General features: G+C 45.1%; 1 protein-coding gene across 4 annotated transcripts in view; it reads left to right on the forward strand.

The window, feature by feature from the left end:
* Nucleotides 1–24,550, forward strand: part of MARCHF6 (membrane associated ring-CH-type finger 6) — a 1,325,445-nt gene that overhangs the window by 774,228 nt on the left and 526,667 nt on the right. For all 4 annotated transcript variants that reach the window (XM_040351967.1, XM_040351966.1, XM_040351964.1 and 1 more), the window contains one exon: nt 15,345–15,419. In XM_040351967.1, coding sequence (XP_040207901.1) covers nt 15,345–15,419 — 75 coding nt within the window. The remainder of the gene's footprint in view (nt 1–15,344; nt 15,420–24,550) is intronic.

Genomic DNA, 24,550 nt, shown 5'->3' on the forward strand with positions numbered 1-24,550 from the left:
GTAACTCAGCTGGACTGGTATTACCTCCGGTACTTCTTTCGCACTTCCTTTATTTTTTTTTTATTTTTTTTTGCTCTTCTTTCCTCTTCTTCTTCTTCTTCTTCTTCTTCTTCTTCTTCTTCTTCTTCTTCTTCTTCTTCTTCTTCTTCTTCTTCTTCTTCTTCTTCTTCCTCTTCCTCTTCCTCTTCCTCTTCCTCTTCCTCTTCCTCTTCTTCTTCTTCTTCTTCTTCTTCTTCCTTCTTCTTCTTGTTCTTGTTCTTGTTCTTGTTCTTGTTCTTGTTCTTGTTCTTGTTCTTCTTCTTCTTCTTCTTCCTTTTCCATCTGTCGCTCACCCTCTGTCTTCCGTTCTTGACCCCCTTCTCCCTTTTCTCTCCTGAAAACCTAGAGGGGGCACTGATAGACACTTTTGCTCACTGAACATGTCTTCTGCGGTGCAATCATCGGCTCCTCTCTCTCTTAAGGTTTACTCCTTGAACGCTAAAGGCCTCAACATCCCAGAAAAGCGCAGCAGTATTCTCGCTGAGGCATACCGCCACAAAGCCCAAGTATTGCTCCTGCAGGAAACCCACTTTAAATCAGGGGCCATTCCCCGCTTAACTAATAACCGATTCCCGGAGGTCTATCATGCGACCTGCCCGGACTCCAAAACTAAAGGGGTGTCCATAGTACTTGCTAAAACATTCCAGTTCCTCCTGACTGAGCAGGTACTAGATCCAGAGGGCAGATTCCTCTTCCTAAAGGGGACCTGGAAAAATAGGCCAGTGACTTTGGCGAACATCTATTGTCCCAACTCGGGACAAGTGACCTTTCTAAAAGAGGTCCTCCTGCAGCTTGCTTTGTTTCAGACGGGCCTCTTGATACTAGGGGGGGACTTCAATATGGCCCTCGATCCGCTCCTTGATACTTCCACAGGAACCTCCTCCCTCCCTTTCTCTGCTTTACGCCAAGCTAAGCTTGCCCTTGCCTCCTTGACACTCCATGACACCTGGTGTACGCTAAATCCCCAGGAGAAAGACTACACATTTTTCTCTCCGCCACATAATCGCTATTCGAGGCTAGATCATCTATTTATCCACCAGACAGACCTGACATTTCTTCAGGACGCAACCATAGAGAATATGGTCATCTCTGACCACCACCCGATCACACTGACCTTGCAATTCCCACAAAGGGAAATGGCCACTAGGACTTGGAGACTGGATGCCTCCCTTCTCACTGACCCTGGAGATCTGGCTGAAATTACACAGACCATTAAAGATTACTTTCAGCTTAATGACACACCAGATGTGCCCCCCATGACCCAATGGGAAGCCCACAAGTGCGTGGTAAGGGGGCGCTTGCTAGCCATTGCAACTAGGAAGAAAAAATTAAGTCGGGCTACGATTCGAGAGCTTTCTAACAAAATAACCTCGCTGGAGGCTCAGCATAAACGCTCGCTTGCAGTGAGGGTAGCAAAGGAATTAGCTGATACACGGGCAAATCTACTAGAAGAACTGTTTAAACGGGCGCGGAAGAGGCAGGTGCTAGCACAGAAACTTTTCTATGAACAGGGCAACAAGCCTGGAAGGCTGTTGGCTAGGCTCACACGGAGGCGAACTCTCACATCCACTGTTCATCATGTGGTGGACGCAGATGGAGTTACCCACTCCAAAAATGAAGACATTGCTAGTCAATTTCTCTCATTTTATAGCAAACTTTATAACATTGAATCACACGAGCACAAACCCGTATCGGCAGAGGCGCGATCCAATCTCATAAGGGAATTTTTAGGCAAACATAGCCCCCGAGCACTTTCTACCACTGACTGGCAGGCTTTGGAGGCCCCACTGTCGCTAGAGGAGTGGGGGAGGGCTTTGAAGGCCACGAAACCGGGCAAAAGTCCGGGACCAGATGGCTTCTCGGCACAATATTATAAGAGTTTTGCTGATCTTTTGGCACCAGAGTTTCTGAAGGCCTTCAACACCCTCTCCCACTCTACTTGTACTTCAATCAGTCTTCTAGAGGTGTATATCACAGTAATCCCCAAGGAAAACAAAGACCCCACCGATGTCGCCAACTACCGACCCATTTCCCTCTTAAGTCAATAAATTTTTATTGGAAAATTTTTCAAGTGGCATATTACAAGGCTCGAGGCCCATAGCTGATGCAACAGCAATAAACAGTAAATATATTTATCATTCTTTGACTAATTCTTCAGATAAGCATCTAGTTGTGGAAGCCTTGAGGAAATAGGTGAGTTTCAAGCATCACATTGCCACAAACAGTATATAACATAGGAAATATAAAGAACAAGAAAATAAAACAAATAAAGAAAGAAATAAAGAAGAAAATAGCTATTACTTATCCATCAAAGTCATCATTGAGCGGGTTTTCAGTTAGTGCTGTAAAGCTTGTACCAGTCGAACCATACTTGCCAGATAGGGCGTGTAGTCAGTAGGGAGTTTTGTGACGAGGCTAACAGTGCTTCACAAGTGACGTGAGAGTGCGTGGTAGTAATTACCTCTTGTATTGGTGGGGGATGTGTTCATTTCCAATGGCGTGCAATTACTAGTCGTGCACTTAAAAGAATATGTACGGCTATAATTCTTTTTGAAGGGGGGAGCATCTCCGCTCCCAGTGAGAGCAGTGCGAGGCCCGGTTCTATTGCTATATTCAGTCCTATAACGACTGATATCAGGTTAAACACTTCGGTCCAATAATTGCACAGTATAGGACAGGACCAAAGGATATGGTACAGAGTCCCCTGTTCTCCACACTCCCTCCAACAGCAGGCCGAGGTCTGCGGTGCGAATTTAGCAATCTTAGACGGAGTCATATACCATCGTAGTAGAATTTTGTGAGTAAGTTCCCACAGGTTTACACACTTAGTTGTCGAATATGTCACATTGATAGCCTTACGCCACTGGTCAGAGGTAAATTCCCTCCCCAGTTCCTTTTCCCAGAGTAACAGTGTGGGATTTTTGTTGAATACATTTTTATTGTTAAGTAATAGGTAGAACAATGAAATACCCCTAGTCTTTGTCGTAGGGCTGGTGTAATACAAAGTCACCTGCCATGGTAGTGAAATGTCCCTGATCTGGCAACATCGCATTAAATGACTAACCTGCAGATATATAAATGCCTCCTGGTCGGAAATGTCAAACTCAATCTGGAGGGCTCGGAAGGTTTTCAGGGCTGGACCCACCATTAAGTCTCCCACCTCCTTTATGCCCTTCTCCATCCACCCGCCTAGGTTAGTGTTTTCAATTATACTAGACAAGCATTGTATTGGAATGGGGATCTTAGAACAGGTATGATTATCCTGGAAGCTCATTGAGGTGAGAATCTCCCACCCCCTCATTGATGCTAGGACCGTAGGAGAGAGTTCTCCCCTGTGACCCCTAAAAGCATGGGATAACAGAAGGAAGTGAAACAGATTGTGGCCTGGCACCTGACTCTCCTCCAATTCCACCCAACGTTGTCTACAGGAGGATGGGAACCAGGCCTTAAGTTGGGACAGCAGGGTGGCCGTGTAGTAATCTTTTAGTACTACTACTCCCGCGCCTCCCATACGCCTGGTCTTGAGTAATTTGGAGAATGCGCAGCGTGCCCTCCTTCCCTTCCATAAATATCTATTTAACAACGATTGTGCAGTCGCAAAGAAAGAGTTCGGCACTGGGATAGGGAGGACCCTGAATAGATATATCATCTGTGGCAAGATCACCATTTTGAAGGCCGCCAACCTGCCCGACCAGGATAATTCCGTTTTTGCCAAATCTCTAAGTTTGATCTCTAGCTTGGTAAGGAATGGGGAATAGTTCGCCCTGACCAGGCCAGCAGTAGAGGATGTGAGGGTGATTCCAAGATAGTTGATCCCTGTGTCATCCCAGGCGTATGGGTAGGAGTTGGCCAGTTTTTTTTGCAGTGTGTTGTTTATATTCAAACCTAATATATAAGATTTACTTTCGTTGACCTTGTAGTAGGACAGTTGGCTAAAGAGTTGCAGGGATTTGTGCACCGAAGCCAGGGACCGTTCCACGTCAGTTAGCATTAATATCACGTCATCCGCAAATAAACTGATAGTATGTTTGGACCTAGGGGACCCAAATCCTGAGATTTGAGGATGGCTTCGAATGTGACACGCCAAGGGCTCCATCACAAGATTAAAAATTAAAGGTGATAGTGGGCACCCCTGGCGCGTGCCATTCGTGATAGGAAAAGGAGTAGATAAAACGCCCGATGTAAATACTTGAGCTGTTGGGCAAGTATACAGCGCCATTATGGCCGAAAAAATCGATCCCTCAAAACCGAAAGCTGATAACACTTTAGCCAGGTAGCCCCAGTGCACCCGATCGAACGCCTTCTCTGCATCCAAACCTAGGAGCAGAGAAGGCGTTCGTGTCCTATTGGCGTGGTGTATTATATTAATCAGGCGTCTAGTGGCATCCAAGGTCTGGCGTCCCTTCGTAAAACCGGCTTGATCCGCATGTACGAGGCCAGGGAGCACTGTGTTTAATCTGAGGGCAATCAATTTGGCATAAAGCTTCAAGTCCAAGTTCAGTAACGAGATAGGTCTAAAGTTTTTCGGTTCTGACGGGTCCTTCCCCGGCTTGGGCAGTGTAATGATCAAAGCCTTTAGCATTTCTGCAGGGGAAGAAGCCAAGGCAACAGCACCATTAAACAGATCGACCAGGTAAGGTGATAGGATTTGCTTAAACGATTTGTAGTACTCTCCTACAAACCCGTCAGGGCCCGGGGATTTATTAGAGGGTAGTGAGTCTATTGCTGTATGAATTTCTGATATAGTAAACGGAGTATTCAATTCTTCTAGCTGGTTAGGGGTTAGCTGAGGTAGTGACAATTTAGACAGAAATTCCGTAATCGCAGCTGGATCAGGTTGGAAAGTACCAGGGTCTTTCTCTAAATTATAAAGGGAAGCATAGTAACTGCTGAAAGCGTCTGCAATATCTTTAGGATGGTATTTTTTAAGTTTAGTAGTTGGGTGAAGTATATAAGGGATTCTAGTTTTATACCTGTGCCCACGGAGACGATGCGCCAGTAGCTTACCCGCCTTGTCCCCGTTGGCATAGAACTGAGATTTTAATCTTCTAGAGGATTTTTCGAAACCCTCCAGGAGACAGGCCCTGAGATCACATCTTAGCTTGGTCAATTTCCCTGATAGGAGATGGGTAGGGGCCAACTTGTTTTGCCTTTCAAGGGCTTCAATTTCCCTGGTCAGATCTAGGATCCTTTGTTGCCTCCGCTTCTTTACACCTGCCCCTATCTTGATAAACATGCCTCTCATATATGCCTTATGGGCGTTCCACACTGTAAAATTATCAGACACAGAATTCACATTAAGTTCAAATAATTCCTTTAGATATGATTCCAGGTCTGTCCTTGGTTTCGTCAATTGCAACAATGATGCATTAGCTCTCCATATTGGAGACGCCCCAACTGATAGAGCGTCAGACAGCGTTAGGGATATGGATGCGTGGTCTGACCAGGTTATAGTATTTATGCTTGTGTCGGTAGACCTGTGTAGGGTACCAAAGTCCACTAGGAAAAGATCTATCCTGGAGTAGGATCCGTGTGCGGTCGAGAAAAAGGTGAAGTCCTTCTCCTCTGCGTGCTGGCAGCGCCACACATCATACATGTTATGTTGGAGAATAAATTGTTGAAGTGAGGGGCCTCTACTGGGAAGTCCTGAGGTCGTGTCCATGGACCTTTCAGGAGCGAGATTAAAGTCACCACAACAAATCAGAGCACCTTGTCTGACGTGCTCAATTTTTTTCATCAACTTATTTAAAAAACGTGTTTGGTGGGAATTTGGTGTGTACACATTCACTAACGTGTAAGTAACAGAGTTAATGTCGCAAACTAGAATCAAATACCTGCCGTTGGCATCTTTCACCTCTTTATGCAGCTGAAATGACACTGTATCTCTGATAGCTGTAAGAACTCCCCTCGTTTTGGAATCGGCACTGGCCGTAAAAATGTAAGGAAAGTTCTTATGAGAGCACTTGGGTTGCGCTGAGGCGCAAAAATGTGTCTCCTGTGCACATAAGACGTCACTCTTGTGTTGTAGTGCTTCCGCCCAAAGTGACCTACGTTTAGCAGGGTGGTTTAAGCCCCTGGTATTGATAGATAAACATGTTACCCCCATGATACCGGAGCAGAATCAGTGAGATAGGAGGCTCCATCTGGGAGCATAGCATAGACATCGGAGGTAGGTTTAGTTCCCAGTGGAGGTGGGCTGTAGAAGGTGCAGGTAAACAAAGCCAGCGCAGCTGGAGTACTCACGAAACCTGGCAAGGCACCATGGGTTGCAAGGGTCACGTATAACGCTGATGTGGCGACTCGGTCCACAGCCGTTGGCAGGATCTGATTAGATGAGTGGAACTTCGGCATAGAGGATCTCAAAGTGTCCTTAAGGTTCTTCAGGATGGCCTTCGATGGATAAAGAGAGTCATAGCAAAAAAAGAAATTGAAAACTTCAAAAAAGAAAACAAACAGAGAGTTCACCTGCCTAAATAGCAGGGCAATGCTAAGTAGCCGTGCGAGGGCGGCGACCATTCGGGTCTGAGCTCGCCCCAAAAAATAAAAAACAGGAACAGTTCCGCATGATGCAGCGTATAGCTGCACAGGCATAATTGGGGGAAAGTTCGTGGTTTAGAGAGTAAGCCCCTCATCGGAAATTAGAAGGGCAAAACAAGTGAACATATGGATCAGACTTAGGCATGCGTTTTAGAGTTCTTAGCAGTAACTTTCTTCCAGTCTTGACTTACCGCCCGTGGATGTCCCCGGTTGCTGTCAGGGGTTTCCATCTCCGGAAGGATTTGCCATTCTCTCAGCAAGGCTAGACCGTTGTCTAGTGAGGTCACCACGTGGTTTTTGCCTTCCTTTGTAACGGTGATTTTTGTTGGAAACCCCCATTTATAAGGGATCTGGTGGTTCCGCAATGCTTTAGTTATGGTCACCAACCCTCTCCTTTTCGCCAAGGTGTATTGTGATAGGTCAGCATAAAATTGCAAATGTTGGTACTGAGATGGCACTTGATCCTTGTTGCGCATGGTTGTCATCAATTGATCCTTGACATGGAAAAAGTGCATTCTCAGAATAATGTCTCTGGGCACATTGTCAGGGAGGTAGGATGGTTTTGGGAGGCGGTGAATCCTGTCAATGGTAATGTCAATGGCAGTGAGTTCTGGGATTAGCGCCGAGAACAAGGTGGAGGCAAACTTTTTGAGCTCTCCTTGTGACACTGATTCAGGCACCCCTCTTATTTTTAGGTTGTTTCTCCTATTACGGTCTTCTAAATCAGCGAGTTTTGCTTTGAGGCCCTCCATCTCATCCTCCCCCTGCTCCTGAGCATCCACCAGATCATTAATTGTTGTGGCGTATTCGCCCATTTTGGTCTCTATATGCTCAACTCTCGTCTCCACCTCTTGTATGTCAGCACGGACGTTTTTCATGCAGGACATCATGTCTGCCTGAATAGTGCTGCGGAGCGAGAGGAGCATGTCTTTTAAAACTGTGTCCATAATGGGCTGGTTGGAGGTTGGGAATGTTTCTATCTTGTCAGGGAGTTCCCTCGTGTCATCACCCGAGTCTGCCCCCACTCCTAGGTCTAGGCCCTGATGCGGTTCTTCCAGCCTGAACCTGGATTTGGCCGGGCTGGCCGACTGTGGGGTATCAGGGCATGAGTGGGTGCTCTCCGGGGACCCGCTGGGTCTGCTCTGCGTGTTGGTTGGATGAGGGACAGAGCGGAACGAGCATGCAGGGGTTGAGGCCATGCGGGCGCCATCTTGCCTACCTCCCTGGTGACTGAACGGAAAGAATTCCGTCAGTTTGTGAGGTTTCCGATCCTCCTTTCTTTTCCTCGTCATTGCTGACAGGTCTCCTCCGGTGTTGGGATCGGTCCACGGGTGTCAGAACGAGCCCGGTCTGATGCTGTGTGCCGCTGGGAGTTCCGATGGTGCGGAGCTTCTCTATCAAGCAGCCATCTCCGACCGCGGCTAGCCACGCCCCCCCCCCCATTTCCCTCTTGAATGTAGATGTCAAACTGTTCGCCAAGATCCTGGCTACGCGTTTGTCCTACTATGTACCCGCCTGGATAGGGTTGGATCAGGTAGGTTTTGTCCCTGGGAGAGAAGCCAGGGACAACACCATTAAGGCCCTCAATCTACATCACTGGCTTACTTCGACCAATAGGGAGGGCTGCTTTTTGGCTATGGATGCAGAGAAGGCGTTCGACAGAGTGGCCTGGGACTACATGGATGTGGTCTTGGAAGCACTGGGCTTAGGAAGCATTATGAGAGCTTTTATTGGAGCACTCTACGCCAGGCCTAGAGCTAGGGTCCGGGTCGGACGCCTTCCCCATTCATAATGGGACCAGGCAAGGATGTCCCCTATCCCCACTACTGTATATTCTTACCTTAGAACCCCTCCTCCGATGCATCCGTGCAAATCCGAATATAAAAGGTGTAGAGGTACATCAGCGGGAATACAAGATTGCCGCCTTTGCGGATGATATTTTGCTATTTCTTTCATCCCCGCTGACGTCCCTGCCCAATCTTATGCCAGTATTAGAACAGTTTAGGACCATCTCGAATCTGAAAATTAATTATTCAAAGTCCTATGCGCTAAACGTTTCCTTGCCCCCTAAACTAGTGCAATTATGTCAGGTGAACTTTCCTTTTCGCTGGAAAACAGATGCTATCACTTACTTAGGTATCCAACTTCCTAGTAAACTTACAGACCTGTATGAAAAGAATTTCCTGTCAGAATTGAGAAGTATACAGCAGGATCTACGCAGGTGGGAGGCCCCCACCATCTCCTGGTTTGGTCGGGCTTCAATCTTAAAGATGACAGTGCTCCCCCGCCTATTGTACAAACTCCAGACTATCCCGATTCGTTTGCCGCCCTCCTTTTTTAAAGCTTACAAGCATATGTGCAGAGCCTTTATTTGGGGCTCTAAGGTGGCGCGAGTGAGGTGGGCAAAGTTAGTACTACCAAAGTCGAAAGGTGGAATTGGGCTACCAGATTTGCAGAGGTACTACTGGGCAGTACACCTGGCCCGGGTAGTAGACTGGAGGCTCCATACTAATTATAAGGGCTGGGTGTTGCTAGAAAAATTGATTTTGGGTACTGAACTCCACTCCCTCCCCTGGTTCTCGAAGAAACACTTTCCGGCTGCTGTCAATTCCCACCCGCTGGTTGGAGCGACTCTACATGCCTTTGATAGGGCGTGCAAAATTCACTCTCTTTCCTCCACATGCTGTGCGATCACACCTCTCAGGGGCAACCCAGATTTTCCTCCTGGCATGGAAGGGCCCTTTCTAGCAGCGGAATGGCCTTACACAGAGATGCAGGCCAAACACTTCTTTTCCAGAGGACGGTTTCTCCGACAGGGCGAACTAGCTTCATTGTCCACCACAAAGTCGTTCCCCCTTTGGGCCTATTTCCAATTGAGACATTTCCTAGACAGTCCTACAAATAGGGAAAGCTTCGCAAAATCTCCTACTGTTCTGGAATCACTGTGCGCTAGCTCCTCTCCCCAGAGTCATTTAATTTCGGGACTTTATCCCGCAATGTTCGGGGAACCTTATGCTTCTCTGAAATCGGAGCATGCCTTTTGGGAGGCTGAGCTGGACACAGTAATAGATGTTGCTGCTTGGGATCGAGTGCATCTTTATATTCATAAGGGCTCCTTAAATGTCCACACGCAGGAGAACGCTTACAAAATCAAAACAAGGTGGTACAGGACTCCGGAAATACTGCATAAATTTATCCCGACAGTCTCAAACCAGTGCTGGAGATGTGAGCAGGATCTGGGCTCTCTCCTCCACATCTGGTGGACATGCCCACTGATTCAGTCGTACTGGAGAAAAGTCCATGAAGTGGCAACTGAAATAACTTCACTTCCTCTGGAATTCACGCCAGCGCAATACCTCCTACACCTATCCAAGATCTCCAGTAAAAAATATTATAGATCATTAGCTATGCATTTGATCAATGCCGCCAGGCTGTGTCTACCTGCACACTGGAAGTCTAAGTCACCCCCTCCCATAAAAGAATGGCTGGCGCGGGTTGACCAGATAGCAATGATGGAGGAGCTGATTTGCACCGCGCAGGACAGAATAGCTTGCTTTTCGGTGACATGGACGCCCTGGCTTGACTACCGGAAATCGCAAAGTTACCAGGACTTGACCCGAGACAACCCTTGATGAATACGTGATAGGTTGCTATACCTTTCATGAGGCCTACACTCTACTGGGGAGGGCAGTTGGTGGTGTTCCCACCCCCTCTCCACATCCTCCACTTACAGTGCCCCCATCATCTGCTCCATCCCCCTCCCCCTCCCTCAACCACACTCCATCTTTCCTTTTTCTTTTTTCTCTTTTCTTCTCTCTCCGCTCTTTGACTATTGTCTATCCTGTCTTTCTTTTTTCTTCTCCCTTTTCACTTTTTGTTCTCTGATTTCTCTTTTTTTTTTTTTTTTTTTTTTTTTTTTTTAGTTCTAGTTTTCACACGAACCCTGGAAGTGTGGACTGACATAGAGGTCGGTCACATCCTCTAATCCTTCTTTAGCTCATAGTACCTTTAGAAGCGACTTTAAATATTATGTTTCTTCTATGGTTCCCCTCACAACGTAACTCAGGCAGGCCTGTTATACACTGCCACATATTTTTTTAACAATACTACCCCAGACGTTGATACGTGTATGTGAGGCCGCCTGATAACCACCACATGGAGACGGCGTTCATTGGATCTACTCCTCTTTTATCTTTTTTTGTTTTCTTGTGAATGCAAAACTCTGTGTATATTGCTAACTGGAATCTTTTGCCTAGCACTTGGTTATATGTATGCTGGTACTACTTGTATTACCTTTGAAAACTTTCAATAAAAATTTATTTGTGGAAAAAATATTACTAGCGGATGGAACCTTTCCTGACATATACCAATAATCATACCAGACCAATTCTTTAGGGAGGCAGATACATTAAGACAATTCTTGTGGGGCAAGAAAATGACTAAGATCTCATCCCCTATACTATTGAAACACAAATTAAATGGTGGAGTACATTTTCCTAACCTTAAAAACTACTATTTTGCAGCCCGCCTGGATCAGACTAGGCCATGGCTTGATCCTAACTCTAACAAACTGTGGGTCCAGGTTGAGCAGTACATGGGCAACAAACACTTGCCCGCCCTGTTATTATCAAGTCTGACTCATATGAAACCATACTATAAGCCCTCCCTCTCGATAGATGATACACTATTAGCGTGGAATAATCTGCATGCCAAGGTACCTCAGGACACTATGGATAAGTGCACAGATTTCCAACTGCAAATATATTAACCCATCATACCCAACTTAAATATTCATCCATGGATAATGGAAGGCATACAGACCTACAAAGAGTTAATTTCTAAAAACCCTAGTCCCACTTTTTTCTTATATCCAACTTACCTATTTTCACAAGAATAACCCAACCATACATCATATTGTCCATAGAGAAATCTGGTTTCAGTCTGACCGCTGCGGTACAAAAGGGCTCTTGTCATTTTACAACAAGTTACAATATAATGGAGGCTTCCAAAAATCATCAAACATGCAAAACTGGGAAAAGGAGTTGGGAACCAGCTTTACACAGAAAAAATGACAATCAGCCATTCAATCCCACTCTTGTTTTTCCCACTGCATAAATCACTGGGAACTGGTGTTGAAAATACTACACAGGACCTATTTAACACCTGTGAGGTTGGCACAGATTTACCCAGACTCTTCTCCCAATTGCTGGAGGGGGTGTGGGGGGAAGAGGCATCCTGCACATATTATGGTATTGTAAGGAAGTGAAATGGTTTTGGACAGAAGTATATTTTTTAATCAATGAAGTTATGGGACTCAATATCTCACCTACACCACAGTTGGCTATTCTCAACATAAAGGTCCATGCATTCTCAATTGAATATAGACCTATAGTCACACATATTCTAATCGCAGAAAAATTAACTATAACCTCTAAATGGAAGTCTAAGTTAAGACACAATACATGTATGAGAATGTCTTTGCCACAAGGAGTCAAACTATCCCCAGATTTAATTCCTACTGGGAGACATGGGTTGTGTCATATCCCAATTGATGATTAATGATAGGTGGTACATGTGAACTGTGTTTTTTTTTTTTTTTTATGTTAATATTGTTTTATTTATTTTTTTATTTTCCTTCTTTCTGTTTAGAGGGAGTTATGCCTTAATATACCTGTGGTCAAAAAGGGAACAAAACATAAAGTAAACGTATTGTGAAAAAATAGTTATGTGACAGCGAATATAGCATTATATGAAGGTGTGAGCCTATGGTCTGTGGCACAGTTTGATCCCAATGGGGTGCTGGGAGCACTGTATCGATACCATACCTAAAATTGATCTAAGGTTAACATAGCCAATTAACCTACAAAATGAAAGGATTCCTTGTCTTGCAAATCTATGTGATGTATCATTGTTATCCCCACGGACGGAGCAATGTGTATTTTGCAATATTATGTAACTCTCAGTATAAATGTGTTATTCTGTTGTTAAAACACCTAATGAAAAAAAAAAAAAAAAGTGAAAGTGTCCTTTAAATTTTGTACCTGGAGGTGTCTATTGTATGCCTGTACATGTTTCCTGTGTTTAGAACAGTCCCATAGCAAAATGAGATTTCTAAAGGAAAAAAAGTCATTTAAAACTGCTTGCAGCTGTAATGAATATAGATAAAACTAATTGAAAAAAATGGGCCAAACCAAAATGTGTGGGGGTCCCCCCAAAATCATTAAACAGGCCCTTCAGGTCTGGTATGGATATTTAAGGGGGACCTTGTGCCATGTTTTTTTAATGGCGTAGGGGTCCCCCCAAATCCACACCAGACGCTTGAGGTCTGGAATAGATTTTTAAGGGGAACCATGTGCCAAAATAAAATAAGTGGCATATGGTTCCCCCCCAAAAGTCCATACCAGACCCTTATCCGAGCACAACCTGGCAGGCTGCAGCAAAAGAGGGGGGATGAGTGCACGCCCCTCCTGAACGGAACCAGGCTACATGCCCTCAACATGGGGGGATTCGGGGCAGGGGGGCTCTGTACTCCCCACAACAAAGCACCTTAATGGGGACAAGGGCCTTGTCCCCACAACCTATGCCCGGTGGTTGTGGTTGTCTGTGGGTGGGGGATTTATCGGAATCTGGAATCCCTTTAACAAACCGGGTACATTGTTACTCCTACCATTTTACAAAAAAAGTGTCAAACATGGTAAAAAACACAGGAGACAGCTTGGGACAAGTCCTTTATTAAACAATAAACATTTCCAGCGATGTATATCCATCTCAAGCGCCAGTCCAAGGAAAAAAAATGGCACAATCCACCTCCATGGGAGGTGGCCGCCGATTGACGTTTCTCCCGCTGTGACAGCTCTTATATAGCTGAGGGTGGGGCCATCCAATGACGTGTGTGACCCCGCCCCCCTCTGACGCCAGAGGGTTTCCTTGTGGTGTCAGAGGAGAGTAGGGTTTCCCTGTGGTGTCAGAGGGGGTGGGGTCACCCGTACATGTTACAGGGTGACCCCACCCTCCACTATATAACAGCTGTCATGCAGGGGAAGTGTCATTTGGGGGCTGTCTCCCACGGAGGCTGATTGTGGCTGTGTGTTTTTTTTCTCGGACCGGCGCTCGAGATGGATACCCTGTTAACAATTCACATAGGGGATGGGATCTGATAAGCCCCCCACAACCACTGGGCAAGGGTTGTGGGGATGAGGCCCTTGCCCCCATCAATATGAGGACAAGGTGCTTTGAGGTGGGGGGTGCAGAGCCCCCCTGCCCCAAGGCACCCATCCTCCCATTTTGAGAGTATGTAGCCTGGTATGGTTCAGGGGAGGGGTGCACTCTTGTCCCCCCTCTTTTCCTGTGGCCTGCCAGGTTGCATGCTCAGATAGGGGTCTGATATGGATTTTTGGGGAAACCCTACTTCTTTTTTTTTTTTTTTTTTGGTGCAAGGTTTTCCTTAATATCCATACCAGACCTGAATGGCCTGGTTAATGATTTTAGGATCATCCCCAATCAATTTTTTTATTAATTTTGGTTCGGGCCATTTTTTTTTCAATGAGTATATTGCTGGGACCTGACAATTACAGCCGCGAGCAGTTTTAAATTACTTTTTTCTTTAGAAATGTTATTTTGCTATGGGACTGTTCTAAACACGGGAAACACTTTTATTGTTTCACTTTAAGCATTATTAAAATCACTGCTCCCGAAAAAACAGTAGTTAAAAAAAATATATATATATTGCATTGATACATGTCCCCTGGGGCATGACCCATGTCCCCAAACACTTTTTATGACAATAACTTGCACATATAAACCTTTAAAATTAGCACTTTTGATTTTTCATGGACTCCATAGACTTTTTTAAACAGTGTTCCACGGCTTTGAATGTGCCGCGAACACCACATAATGTTTGTTTTTTGGCCAATGAGCGAACACCCAATGTTCGAGTCAAACTTTTATGTCTGACCCGAACATCGAGCTTATATATATATATATATATATATATATATATATATATATATATATATATATATATATATATATATATATATATATATATATATATATATATATATATATATATATATATATATATATATATATATATATATATATATATATATATATATATATATATATATATATATATAGTTCAGGGTTGCAGTCTGCCTTGAGGGGGTAAATCCACTTTTGTGGAGAAAAACATTGCAAATAAAGAAAAAATAATATAGTGTGTACAATTGTGATATGTCATATTGTAATTGAATGCTTTATTAAACATTGCCTTTCCTGTTCAATCTGCAGCCACTGCAATATTCTATGAATGGAATGCAACATGGCTACCTGGAGGTGTTCTGTACACAGAATGTGTACTGATCACTCCCCAGAAACATAATTTCCTGCTTGTGTGATTGGATCACAAATTTTAACAGAAGGCTGCATACAATACAAGTCAGATTTTAGGCATCCCCTGTGACAAATATGAAATTTTTGGTGAGATTTCCAATAGGAACACATCTAAAAGATGCAGGCCCAACGGCTTTCCTCCTTAGTGCTCTGCAGCTGACTGATAAGTATTCTCATTAGACCCACTGTGCACAGACAAATAGACATGGATTTCTTCAGAATAACAAAAGGTAGGAATCTGCAACACAGATTGTTATAATCCTTGCAATGTGCATAGATCACCTAGGGGAGCATGTTTTTTCTCAAAAAAAGTGGGAGTTGATGCTTTAAATTTCCAAACTGTAAAACATATTTCTGTTTAATTTTTCCAAAAGGTTTCATTACTTGTGGTTGTAGAAATTGGTGTTTTCCCTCTCATTTGTGGATGGTGGTTGGACATATGCTCCTTGGTGAGTAGAGTGTGAAATTTTATTGCATTTAAGAACTGTGGCAAGAATTGCCTAATCTTTGCCTGCTAATTTGTAGTTCAACCACTTAAGGAACGGACCAATATGCTGCTAAATGTCCCAAGGGGTTTTTACAATTCGGCACTGCGTCGCTTTAACAGACAATTGCGCGGTCGTGCGACGTGGCTCTCAAACAAAATTGGTGTCCTTTTTTCCCCACAAATAGAGCTTTGTTTTTGTGGTATTTGATCACCTATGCGGTTTTTATTTTTTGTGCTATAAACAAAAATAGAGCGACAATTTTGAAAAAAAATGCAATATTTCTTACTTTTTGCTATAATAAATATCCCCCAAAAACATATATATATATATTTTTTTCTCAGTTTAGGCTGATACATATTCTTCTACCTATTTTTGGTAAAAAAAATTGCAATAAGCGTTTATCGATTGGTTTGCGCAAAATTTATAGCGTTTACAAAATAGGGGATACTTTTATTTTTTTTTTTTTTTTTACTACTAATGGCGGCGACACTTCGGACAATTGTGACACATTTTTGGGACCATTGTCATTTTCACAGCAAAAAATGCATTTAAATTGCATTGTTTATTGTGAAAATGACAGTTGCAGTTTGGGAGTTAACCACAGGGGGCGCTGTAGGAGTTAGGGTTCACCTAGTGTGTGTTTACAACTGTAGGGGGGGTGTGGCTGTAGGACTGACGTCAACGATCGAGTCTCCCTATAAAAGGGATCACTCGATCGATGCAGCCGCCACAGTGAAGCACGGGGAAGCCGTGTTTATATACGGCTCTCCTCGTTCTTCAGCTCCGGGGAGCGATCGCAAGGGAGCGGCTATAAACGAATAGCCGTGCCGTCGTCCCGGATCGCTCCCCGCGGGAATCTGACCGCCGCATGCAGTGGGGGGGTCCCGATCGGACCCCCGACCTGCGGAAAGTCAGGGACGTACAGGTACGCCAATGTGCCTGTACGTGCCATTCTGCCGACGTATATCTACATGTGGCGGTCGGGAAGTCGTTAAAGCTGTACATTTTCTTGAAATCATAGCTGAGCTTGTATATGAAAAGTGTATTCTCATGAAAATGTATTTTTATCCAGAACAATCGGATTCCAAAAAAAAAAAAAAAAGTATCAGTGCAAAAAGTAGATACATACCCATTGATATGGTGGTAAAGAATTAATGTCAGTAATGGACACGATGGAACAAGCATAAATTGTTGTACAGTATAAGTTGCATAAGATCACATGAGGTAGTGGTTTATTTGGTTACTTAAAGGGGTTGTAAACCCTTGTGTTTTTTTCCACCTTAATGCATCCTATGCATTAAGGTGAAAAAAACACCTGGCAGTGACACCCCCCCCCCTGTTTTACATACCTGAGCTGTGACCATGACCTCTGTACAGCCTCCACAGCCATCATCAGATCCAAGGGTAAGACTTCACGTCTCTTCAACCCCCCTGGCACTTCATAGGCAAAATTGGGGATCAGCGAGTCCATTATCAAACCACACAACCCCTGTGGCCTTCCTCCACCATGGATTGCTGCTACCTGACTAGGCCCCAGTCCCTGGTCTCGATTTTCCAGGGAGATCCAGAGGACTATGTCAGCACCCTGATGTCGGAGGGCAGAGCCCAGCAGACCATCCTCCACACACTGCCCCCTCTCCCCAGCCAATCCTGACTCTGGAGATGATTGTAACGGCTACCCAGGTAGTGAGAGGGTATCAGCCATTGGAGACGTCCTTTTCCCAGGCAAGTTGCTGTATGCAAGTAAAGCCGGTATGATCCCATCCACAAGATCCAGAGAGAGAGTCAGGTTCAGCTGTGAAAAGAGCAGAATAGTAATCCAATAGAATGCCCTTTCAAGAATGAGACGAGGCTACGTTTTGAAGGGTCAAGTAGGACTGTTTTAATGGTACATTCTCCTGGTTTATATCTAGTTACAAGCTGTTACAGGAACAATGAAACTCTCTGCCCCCTCCTCACACAGGGGGGGGGGGGCTTCAATACAGATACTTTTAAATAATGACATCCCCTTGAGCTAATCACTAATCGGTATCCAGACATTTCACATGACCTGACCAGACACATTCCTTTATCAATATAATTCAATTAACATTTAGAACAATACACACTCACAGATAATCCCATCAGCATCTAGCCATTTTGGCACCGCAAAGCTTGACAAGTTCTTCTGAACATAATTGATATGCTAATTCAATACACCTGACAGGAGACTGCTAACATGTAGTACAATACACAACAGAGAGTCAATTAGCTGGAGAAGGGGACATTAGAATTTAGCAGTGAAAGAGTCACTCTACAATTAACCCTTTGAGCTCAGAATATAATGTGGTAAATCCAATTGTAACAAGTCATTCAGTCCTTTGTATGTCCCACTGCATGGTTATTCTAGATGTACAGGCAGAATACATAGTTCCGTTACAATGATGGACCTCAAACTTTAGTTGAGCGCACAACTACCCTGGAGACAAAATTTGACGAGACTTTGCAATATGTACAGGCTCTTGAAGAAGAGAATGCTCTCCTTTAAAAATGATGTATCCCAACTACAGCTTTAGCAGGAGGACCTTGAGAACAGGGAAAGACGCCAAAACCTTAGAATTGGCGGTGTCCCTGAAACTGTAGCTGACAACATCATTAGGCCTTATCTTCTGGGCCTTTTCAACACCCTGGCACCTGAAATTGCGGACATTGACTGGCGCCTTGATGGATTGCATAGGTCCCTGGCCCCTAAACCCCCTGCAGGGGCCAGCCTCCGAGACATAGTGGTAAGGTTCCACCTTTATGAAAGTTATTAGACCCTGACCAAGGCCACACGCAATAGGTCAGGTATTGATTATAAAGGAGACAATTCACATTGGCCAAACACCGCTCCCGCTGACCTCCACCTGCACAAGGTCCCTTACTTCTGGGGCTTTCCGCCTCAACGTCAATATGGATGGGGTCCAACATGTCCTCTGTGACTTTCAGAAGGAGAGATGCATTTCATAAGCGCCTGGGCCTCCCTCTGCTCCCTGTGGAGGATGACCAGGCTTTGCCTGCTACCCCACGTCCCCTATTGGTTCCTTCCAGGATTTGGACCCCAGTGAGAGGAAGAGGATTGAAGGCCTACTTCACACCCCAGCGTAACCAATGTTCCAGGCCACCCACTACTGAGAGCCACCCTCCTGATTCTTGTATTTCCCACTTGGGAACTTGACTCCTAGTCGACCCCCCTTCAAGGAACTGTTTTGTTTTTACACCATGCCTTATCATAGAGGTGTCTTGCAATGTCTCAACTATGTTGCTCCTTTTTCCTGTTTTTTTTAACTGTTTTGTTCTTGTTCTTTTTTTTCTGGTTCTCCTACAGTTGTTAATTACCCGGGAGTTTTTGAGGAGTGTTTCAATGGATAACATTATAGGCAGATCATTGTGGCAGGAAGTCACATGTCCCTCACCATGTTGGAGACTGCTATGCTCCCCTACTTGTTCTTAGGCTGTGGTCAGGGACTCCTGAGTCGCATATGCCACTAAGGCCTTGTTTCAGATTTTATTTTTATTTATTTTTTTTGGGGGGGGGGCATACAGGACTTTTTGTTAGGCTACACACTCTTTTATTGTGCCATTTTTGGACCGCCTCCTGACATTGCTGTTATATTATTTTTCTTTTGTTTTCTTTTGTTTTTCTTTCTTGTTTTAATGTTGCTCATCCCATGTTTTGTGAGCTCCTGGACAGATTTGTCTGTCTCATGGCTACATGTTTGTATCGCTGGGCTATCGCCCAATGTATTGAATGTTCTATGGCCTGATTGTATTACTTTTTCATGGCTTTGAAACGATTATATAACATAAAAGGTCTGAATTCCATAAAGAAAAGATGGATGGCTCTAAAGGAGTTCAGGGCCTCCGCTGTGGATGTAATCCTGGTTCATGAGACGCATTTCAGAGCTGGAGGTTCCTTGAAATTTGCCTCTAGACACTACCTTGTGTCTTTTTGGGATTCTGCTTAAACACTCCTGTCCCCTCCAGATCAAGTCCACCCAACTAAACCCTACTATAGAGTGTGGAAGTCATATGTTTCATGGTATGAAACTAATGAATGGAATCCTCAGAAATATGACATTAGTAGGATGTTTGCCTTTTGCCAGCTAGGAGTGGATATAAAATTGGCCCTTAGTACCATTTAGGGTCAAATATCCGCTCTATTGGTCCCCTTTCAAAGACCTCTGGCATCTCATTCCCTGGTGAGGTCTTTCATTCAGGGGGTACTACGGATCAATCCGCCAGTTAAATCTCCCTTATGCCCATGGGATCTGAATTTAGTATTGTCAGTGTTGCAGAAGCAACCCTTTGAACCTATTTGCCATATTCCGCTGATTCTTTTAAGCAGGAAGTTTCTGATTGTTATCTCTTCGGCGAGAAGAGTATCTGAATTAGCAGATCTTGCTTGTAAAGAGCCTTATCTAATTTGTCATAAAGACACAACTGGACTATGACCCCAACCTGCTTTTTTTACTTAAGGTGGTGTCGGCTTTTCATTTAAATCAGGACATTGTTCTACCTTCTTTCTTTCCAAATCCGTAGACAGCGGAGGACGGGCTGCAAGGAGAATATTGGTGACTACTTGTCTCATGCTGACGTGGATGGTATCTAGATTAACATTCAACAGAGCCAATGCCGGAGTTGGGGGAAGAGGGCAACCAATTATGTCAGACAGGATACAGAAAATGATATTCCAATAAGGGCTAATGGACGGGCACGTCCAGAGTATGTGCAAGATATTGCCCTTAGGTTCAGCACATCTCCGGCATGTGTCAGGGGTGTCCTTGCCAAATTTCGCTATTCTGGCTGGTGTTGGGTACCAGCACAGGGATATTTTCAGTGTCATTTCCCACAACGCCGCGTTACTGGTTGATGTGTGTATGGATCTAAGTGCAGAGTTTCATTGATCATCAGTTATTGTTTGGCCTACGTCTATGTCCCATCGTTTATGGTGTATGGTTTTAGTAAACATCTGTTTCTGGCGGAAGGTGTTGTAAAAAAAAGAGATTCCAGCCGGGAACCGAGATGGCCGCGTGCTAACAGAGCTCCAGCGGCATCAAAGCGGCTCACAACGGACCTCCGAGGGGACATATCCCCCCGCAAACACAGCGATCCAGCTCCGGGGAACCCGGAGACCTTGCACATGTCATGACTCGGCGCAAGTCCGCAGGAAACCGGCCTACCAAACTCACAGAGTTCTTTGCTATGGAGCGCAGGCAAGATGGCGCCGGATCTTCCTCCACGCCGCTCCCAGGCCTTAAGAGATCCATGGCCACAGCGGGGAATCCGCACAAACGGAGCAGCCCTCCCAGGAGCACAACCTCCCCACCGGCTACACCATCCTCTGGAAGCCCAGAGAAGGCCAGGTTCAGGCTGGACACCATGGAGGCCGCACACGAGGTGAGCTCAGTGCTGGAATCAGGGGAGGACACGAGGGAGCTGCCAGACTCTATAGAGGTGTTCCCCACAGCTAATAAACCTGTCATGGACACAGTACTGAAGGAGATGTTAGTCTCTTTGAGGGGGTCACTTCACTCGGACATGATGTCCTGTGTCCACAAGTTTAGCACAGAACTTAGAGGAGTGGCTGACAGAGTGTCTCATATAGAGGACAAAATGGGAGAATTTGCTTCCACCATTAATGATCTAGTAGACGCAAATGATAGTAAGGATGATGATATTGAGGCTATGAAAGCAAAGATGGCAGAAATGGAGGACAGATCGAGGAGAAATAATGTGAAAGTGAGAGGAGTGCCAGAATCAGTTAAACCTCAGGAACTGCGCAAATTTGTCTCCCAATTGTTTACAGCCATATTGCCTGAATTAACAGAACTAGATTGTACCATTGACAGAATTCACAGGCTTCCTAAACCTGCATTCTTGGCCGAGGAGGTCCCTAGAGACGTAATATTGCGTTTGCATTTTTACCATGCTAAGGAAAAATTAATGGCGGCGTCTAGGCGGAGAGAAAACTTTCCGCCGGACTACGCAAATCTCCAATTCTACGCGGATCTGTCACAGTTTACTCTGCAGAAGCGTCGGAACCTCACCACTATAACAAAAGCTCTTAGGAACCATAATCTGCTGTACAAATGGGGGTTTCCTACCAAGCTCATTGTCACAAAAGACAACAGAGATTATGTGTTGGACTCTCTGGAGAGGGGCATGGCCCTGTTGAAAGAGTGGGGAATAATCCCGGAACCTCACCATGCCCCGCGCCCGGGAGGAGGAACCAGAAATGCTGACAATGATTGGAGAGTAGTGGATCGCAGAAATGCTAAATCCCACAACTGACAGCCTTGGAGGGTTCTAAAGTTGCGACGAGGCCGCTGAGGTGAAGCTGCCTCCGTTGGCTTGTTCTCAAGTATTCTTGAGTTTTCCCCCACCTAGTCTTTGAGCGACTATAGAAGTCGCACACAGTTCTTCTTCATCTGTTGGCTGTATGCCTGTGTTACCTTTGGTCGATATTTCTGCTTTTTTTTTTATTCTTTGTTTTTTGTGTTGCCCTTGTCGCTTTTCTTATGCCCTGTCATGCGGATCCTCTCTCCTCATCCGGAATTTGCTGAATTTGGATCCACCTGCTCCATGCGGACTGAGAATGCTCTGGAGGCTTATTGATTGGAAAATGGACTGTGTCAGCGACTCTCTCGCAGTTAGTACTTTATTGAAATTCTCAGCTACACCTATTCACACCAAACACATGTCCAGATGCTGCAATTCTTGACAATAAATGCCAAAGGCCTTAATCACCCGGCAAAAAGGCGGTCTCTCTGGAAAGAGGCCTTGCATCAGAAAGCAGATGTTCTCTGCGTTCAAGAGACCCACTTCGACATATCCGCATCACCGAAATGCTCACATCCCAAATTTCCGATCAACTATTTTGCGAATGCTGCCACCAAGTCTAAGGGAGTAATGATTGCAGTAAGAGACTCAGTTCACTTTTCCCTACACAAGGCTATCATTGACCCTACGGGGAGGTATATTATATTGGTGTGTGACTTTGACCTAGTACCCTACACAGTGGCAGTGGTATATGCCCCCAATGTAAAACAGACTAGATTTTTGCAGAGAGTAACCAAAAAAATTAAGGAGGTACAGAAAGGACTGCTGGTGATATGTGGGGACTTTAACATCACTCCTGACCCGCTCATGGACTCTACCTCCACACCAAAGCGTATGCCCCCATCGTTAACTTCCTTTTTGAGGGTGCATGAACTTTGTGATGCGTGGAGATGTTTGAATGCCAATGAAAAGGACTACACCTTTTTTTCCACTCGGCACAGGTCTTACAGTAGAATAGACCTCTTTTTGGTCGATAGGGGACTGCTCCTTAAATGCAAAACTGCTCGAATCAATGGTATCACATGGTCGGATCATGCCTCGGTGGGCCTAACAGTGGGAGACCCTGCACCCAACACTCCAATCTTTCTGTGGCGTGCTAATCCTATGCTTCTCCGGGATGGTCCGGCCAGGTCATACATTGAAGCGAAATTGAGGGACTTTTTTGTTGACAATGTGGGGTCGGTTACTAGCCCTTTTACTTTATGGAATGCGCATAAGGCATGTGTGCGAGGGGTCATGATACAACAGGGGGCACGGGCGAAGAGGGAAAGGCAGCAGCGTACGTTGACCCTCCTAGCTCAGATAGAAGACTTGGAGACTCAGAACAAAACTAGACCGTCCCTATTACTGACCGAACAGCTAGCCCACCTCCGCACAGACCTCAGGGCACTATTTCTTGACGATTATGAAAAGGCCTCTAGGAAGTTTAAACTAGCTTTCTTTACCAGCGGTAACAGAGCGGGAAAACTCCTGGCAAACCGACTGAAAGGACAAAGAATTAAATCCAAGATTCCCTATATTCACCACCCAGAGACAAAGGTGAAACACTTCCACCCTCAGGCGATAGCTGACGCCTTTAGTCACTATTATGGGTCACTTTATAACCTTAGGGATGACCATACGATAACCCAACCATCATCGGAATCCATCAAGGGGTTCCTGGATAAAGTTAATCTCCCGTCCCTGACACCTGACCAGCTTTTGGAGCTAAACTCTCCATTCACTGAGGAGGAAGTGAAAAGGACGATACAGTCCCTCCCGTCCAACAAGGCCCCGGGCCCTGACGGCTTTATTGGAGAATACTTCAAAACATTTCAGGACATACTCAGTCCATACTTAGTTCGGGTGTACGATGCTGCTGCTGCCTCATCCTCATTTCCCAGGGAAATGTTGAGTGCCACGATAGTGGCCCTACCTAAGCCGGGTAAGGATCCGGACACACCCCAAAACTTTAGGCCCATATCATTGCTGAACAATGATATCAAAATCTATGCAAAACTATTAGCTGCAAGGCTAGTGGACATTCTCCCAGGGTTAATCAATGTAGACCAATCAGGCTTCACCAAGGGGAGACAAACAGCGGACGCCACCAGGAGGTTACTAAACATCATTCACATTACAGAGCAACGTCGGACGCCTTCTCTGCTCCTTGCGCTGGATGCGGAGAAGGCGTTCGATCGGATCCACTGGCAATTCCTGGAGCAGGTTCTGGGGAGGTTTGGTTTTGGGGGCCACATCTACTCTGCTATCATGGCATTGTATTCCCACCCATCGGCGTGGGTACTCGTAGCGGGAGCTCTCTACCCCGTTTGATATATCGAACGGTACGAGGCAGGGATGCCCACTCTCGCCACTGATATTCAACCTCTTGATGGAGCCACTAGCATCACATCTACGGTCACACCCGGACATCTCTGGGATCCGAGTGGGAGGGGAAAAACATGTGATTAGCCTATTTGCAGATGATATCATTCTGATGGTCACTGACATAGAAAAATCTATAGACACGATATACTCCTCGCTGAGGGCATTTAATGAAGTTTCATATAACAAAGTGAACGAAACTAAATCGCACATTTTAGGTTTAGGAGTACCTAGAGAAACCAGGATACGAATGGAACAAAAGTTCCCATTTGTATGGAAGGAGGAAGGCATAAAATACCTCGGAATTATTTTAACATCTACGTCTAGCAGGATATTACAGGCCAATTATACCCCCTTCCTGACCTCCT

This window comes from Rana temporaria, chromosome 5, assembly GCF_905171775.1.
Source record: "Rana temporaria chromosome 5, aRanTem1.1, whole genome shotgun sequence".
Lineage (NCBI taxonomy): Eukaryota > Metazoa > Chordata > Amphibia > Anura > Ranidae > Rana > Rana temporaria.